Here is a 3,027-nt window from a genome sequence, read left to right as displayed (position 1 = left end):
GAGAAGGAGAGAGATAGAAGCATCAGTGATGAGAGAATCCCTGATTGGCTGCCTCCTGCACGCCCCCCACTGGGTACTGAGCCCGCAACCCGGGCATGTGCCCCGCCTGGGAATCAAACAGTGGCCTCCTGGTTCTTGCTCAGCGGCTGAGCCACACCGGGGTCCGTCCGTAGATCCGAACTCAGAGGTGACATGTTTAGATGAGTGATGAGTGACAAAGGACAGCTCGGCAAATGGGATGGGTGTGCATGCTCGGTGACAGCGATAAACCCACACCCACTCGGTGGGAAGAAACAGGCGAGAGCGTGGGCAGGAGGAGAAAAGGAGAAGAGGAAGAAGAGGCAGTTTGGAGAGACAAGCGTCACCCCCGCCCCAGGAGCCCCGGGAACAGCAGCATCACTGTGGGGACTTACCCTTGGGGAGCTGGGCCCACAGCAGTCTCCCCGTGAGGGGCAGCCTCCGGGTTGCCCTGGAGACACCCAGAAAACTCATTCTATACTCAGCGCCTTCACTGGCGAAGGTTCCCCGGAGTTTTGAGCCTCTGGGGCGTGTGGGGCTTCCGGCAGCTCGGCCTCTGCGAGCGCGCCCAGGGTGAGCGGACGCTGCTCGCCAGGAGCTTCCTGCGCCGGCCGGTCCAGGCCAGCGCCCGAAGCGGCTCAGTCGGTGCCTGTGATGCTTTGCCGCTCTGCGCGCGTGTGTTGGGGTCAGGCAAGGAGCACTCCTCTGCTGGGGGTTCGCTTACACTTTACAGGAAACCCATCCATGTCATGGGCACACTTAAGATATGTGTTTATATGTGTACACCCTTACGGCAATGCTTACCTCACATGTATGCTACAAGTACTGGTCATAGACTATGCATAGGTTCAGTCTCTCCAGATCCTGCCCACTGATTTCCCAAAGTGGTGGCCTCAGCCATGCCCACCAGCTGAGGGGAGACTTCTATTCACGCCGCATCCTGTCGCCACCTCTCGCCATCAGTTTTAAAACTAGCCGTCCAGGTGGGTCTATAACAGGGGTGGGCAAACTTTTTGACTCGAGGGCCACAGTGGGTCTTAAACTGGACCGGAGGGCCGGAACAAAAGCATGGATGGGGTGTTTGTGTGAACTAATATAAATTCAAAGTAAACATCATTACATAAAAGGGTACGGTCTTTTCTTTTTTTAGTTTTATTCATTTCAAACGGGCCGGATCCGGCCCGCGGGCCGTAGTTTGCCCACGGCTGGTCTATAGTCATAACATAAAATCGTGTGTTAATTTGCATTTCCCTGTGGTAATGACAGCATGTGTTTGGAAATCTTTTCTGTGAGCACTGTTTGGTGCTGGCTTGTTTCCTATTCTTGGTGTCTCTTTATAAACGTGCTGTTAGGAGTCCTGCAGCAGGTCCTGTCCGACGCGGTGCTGGGAGTTCGTCTGCAGCTGTTAGGAGTCCTGCAGCAGGTCCTGTCCGACGCGGTGCTGGGAGTTCGTCTCCAGTCTGTAGTTCGGCTTTACACGCTCTTACTGGGTCTTTTGAGGAAGAAAAGTTGTTGGTTTTAATGATGTAATTCTTTGTTGGTTTTAGGTCGGTGCCCCACGTCCTGTTTAAGAAATCCTTGGCATATTCTTTTGTTATCAAAGAGACATTTTATTATTCTCGCTTCTCATGGTGAGGTTATCGTCCATCTGCCATGTGGTCTAGTGCGTGGCACGAGGTGGGGTCGGTCCTGCTTGTCTTTCCAGAGGCCCGTCAGGGTGTCCGAGCGTCCAGTGCGCACGGCCTGACGCCGGGCTGTGACTGCGTCAGCACCGGCGGGACCGACGCCTGCTGTCCCGCTTGCTCCCCGCCTGTCCCTGCCGTCTAAAGCTGTGCTTCCTGCGCCTTCACCCTGAATCGGGATCCTGCTGGTGGGAGCCTGTCACCTTCCTTGTTCATTAGGGAGAGTTTGGCCGTTTGCACTTAGGTGTGAATTTTTAAAAATCAGCTTGTCAGTTGGCATTTTAAAAACCCTCTGCAGGGTTCATTTTGATGGCATTGAATTTATAGATCAGTTTGGAGAGACTAGTTAGTATCTTTATAATTTTGAGTCATTCAATCTGTGATAATAATAGATCCTCCTATTTGTTTAGTTTTCTTTCATTTCTTTCAATAATGTTTTGTGATTTGAGGTAAAGTCTGCCTCTCTTCTGATAGTCATTTCTAGGTATTTGTTTATTTTGTTTTATGTATTTTATTAGATACCATTCCATTTCTTTTTTTCTTTTTTTTAAAATCCTCACCCGAGGATATTTACAGAGAGAGGGAAAGACAGAGAAATATTGGTTGGCTGCCTCCTGCATGAGCCTCAACCAGGGCCCAGGCCGGGAGGAGCCTGCCCCTGAGGTGCATGCCCCTGACCAGAATCGCATCCGAGACCCTCTGTCCCAGGCTGGTCGGGGCTGGTTCCATTCCTGGTTGCTTTGGGGAGGAGCTGATTTCTGCAAGTTAATCCTGCTCAGCAACCTCGCTGTGCTCACGCAGGGGCTCTGACATTCCTGCAAACCCACAAAATCCATGTGTGAGTATCTCCCTCCTCCCCCCAGGCGGCTGCACTGCACCCGGAACTACATCCACCTCAACCTGTTCCTCTCCTTCATCCTGAGGGCCGTCTCAGTGCTGGTCAAGGACGATGTGCTGTACTCCGGCTCCAGCACCCTGCACTGCCCCGACCAGCTGGCCTCCTGGGTAAGGCGTCCGGGGGCTCAGAGGGAAGGTGGCCCTCACAGCTGTCGGGGACCATTCGTTTGCTGGTTTCTCTTTACTTGCTTGTCTCTTGTGAAGAGAGGACAGTGGAAAAGAACAGAGAGAGAAGGGAGGCTGAGAATGGGACGAGGTAGAGGAGGCAGAAGGCAGGCAAGGAGCTGGGGCCACACATGCCCGCAGCTCAGGGTTCAGGCTACTGTCGCTGGGGGACTGCATGACACCTGCCATGTTTGTGTCACCTTCCAGTGAGCTCTGTGCCCCGGGCTGGGAGCGAGGGCCTCTCTGTGAGATGCACCCGCCGTCT

General features: G+C 53.5%; 1 protein-coding gene across 1 annotated transcript in view; it reads left to right on the top strand.

The window, feature by feature from the left end:
• VIPR2 (vasoactive intestinal peptide receptor 2) overlaps positions 1-3,027 on the top strand; it is a 54,970-nt gene that overhangs the window by 26,665 nt on the left and 25,278 nt on the right. The window contains exon 6 of the mRNA XM_015562803.1: positions 2,564-2,705. Coding sequence (XP_015418289.1) covers positions 2,564-2,705 — 142 coding nt within the window. The remainder of the gene's footprint in view (positions 1-2,563; positions 2,706-3,027) is intronic.

Source organism: Myotis davidii, unplaced genomic scaffold, assembly GCF_000327345.1.
Source record: "Myotis davidii unplaced genomic scaffold, ASM32734v1 scaffold1251, whole genome shotgun sequence".
Classification (NCBI taxonomy): domain Eukaryota; kingdom Metazoa; phylum Chordata; class Mammalia; order Chiroptera; family Vespertilionidae; genus Myotis; species Myotis davidii.
The sequence above is the reverse complement of the archived record's forward strand: the minus strand, read 5'-3'. Positions and strand labels throughout refer to the sequence as shown.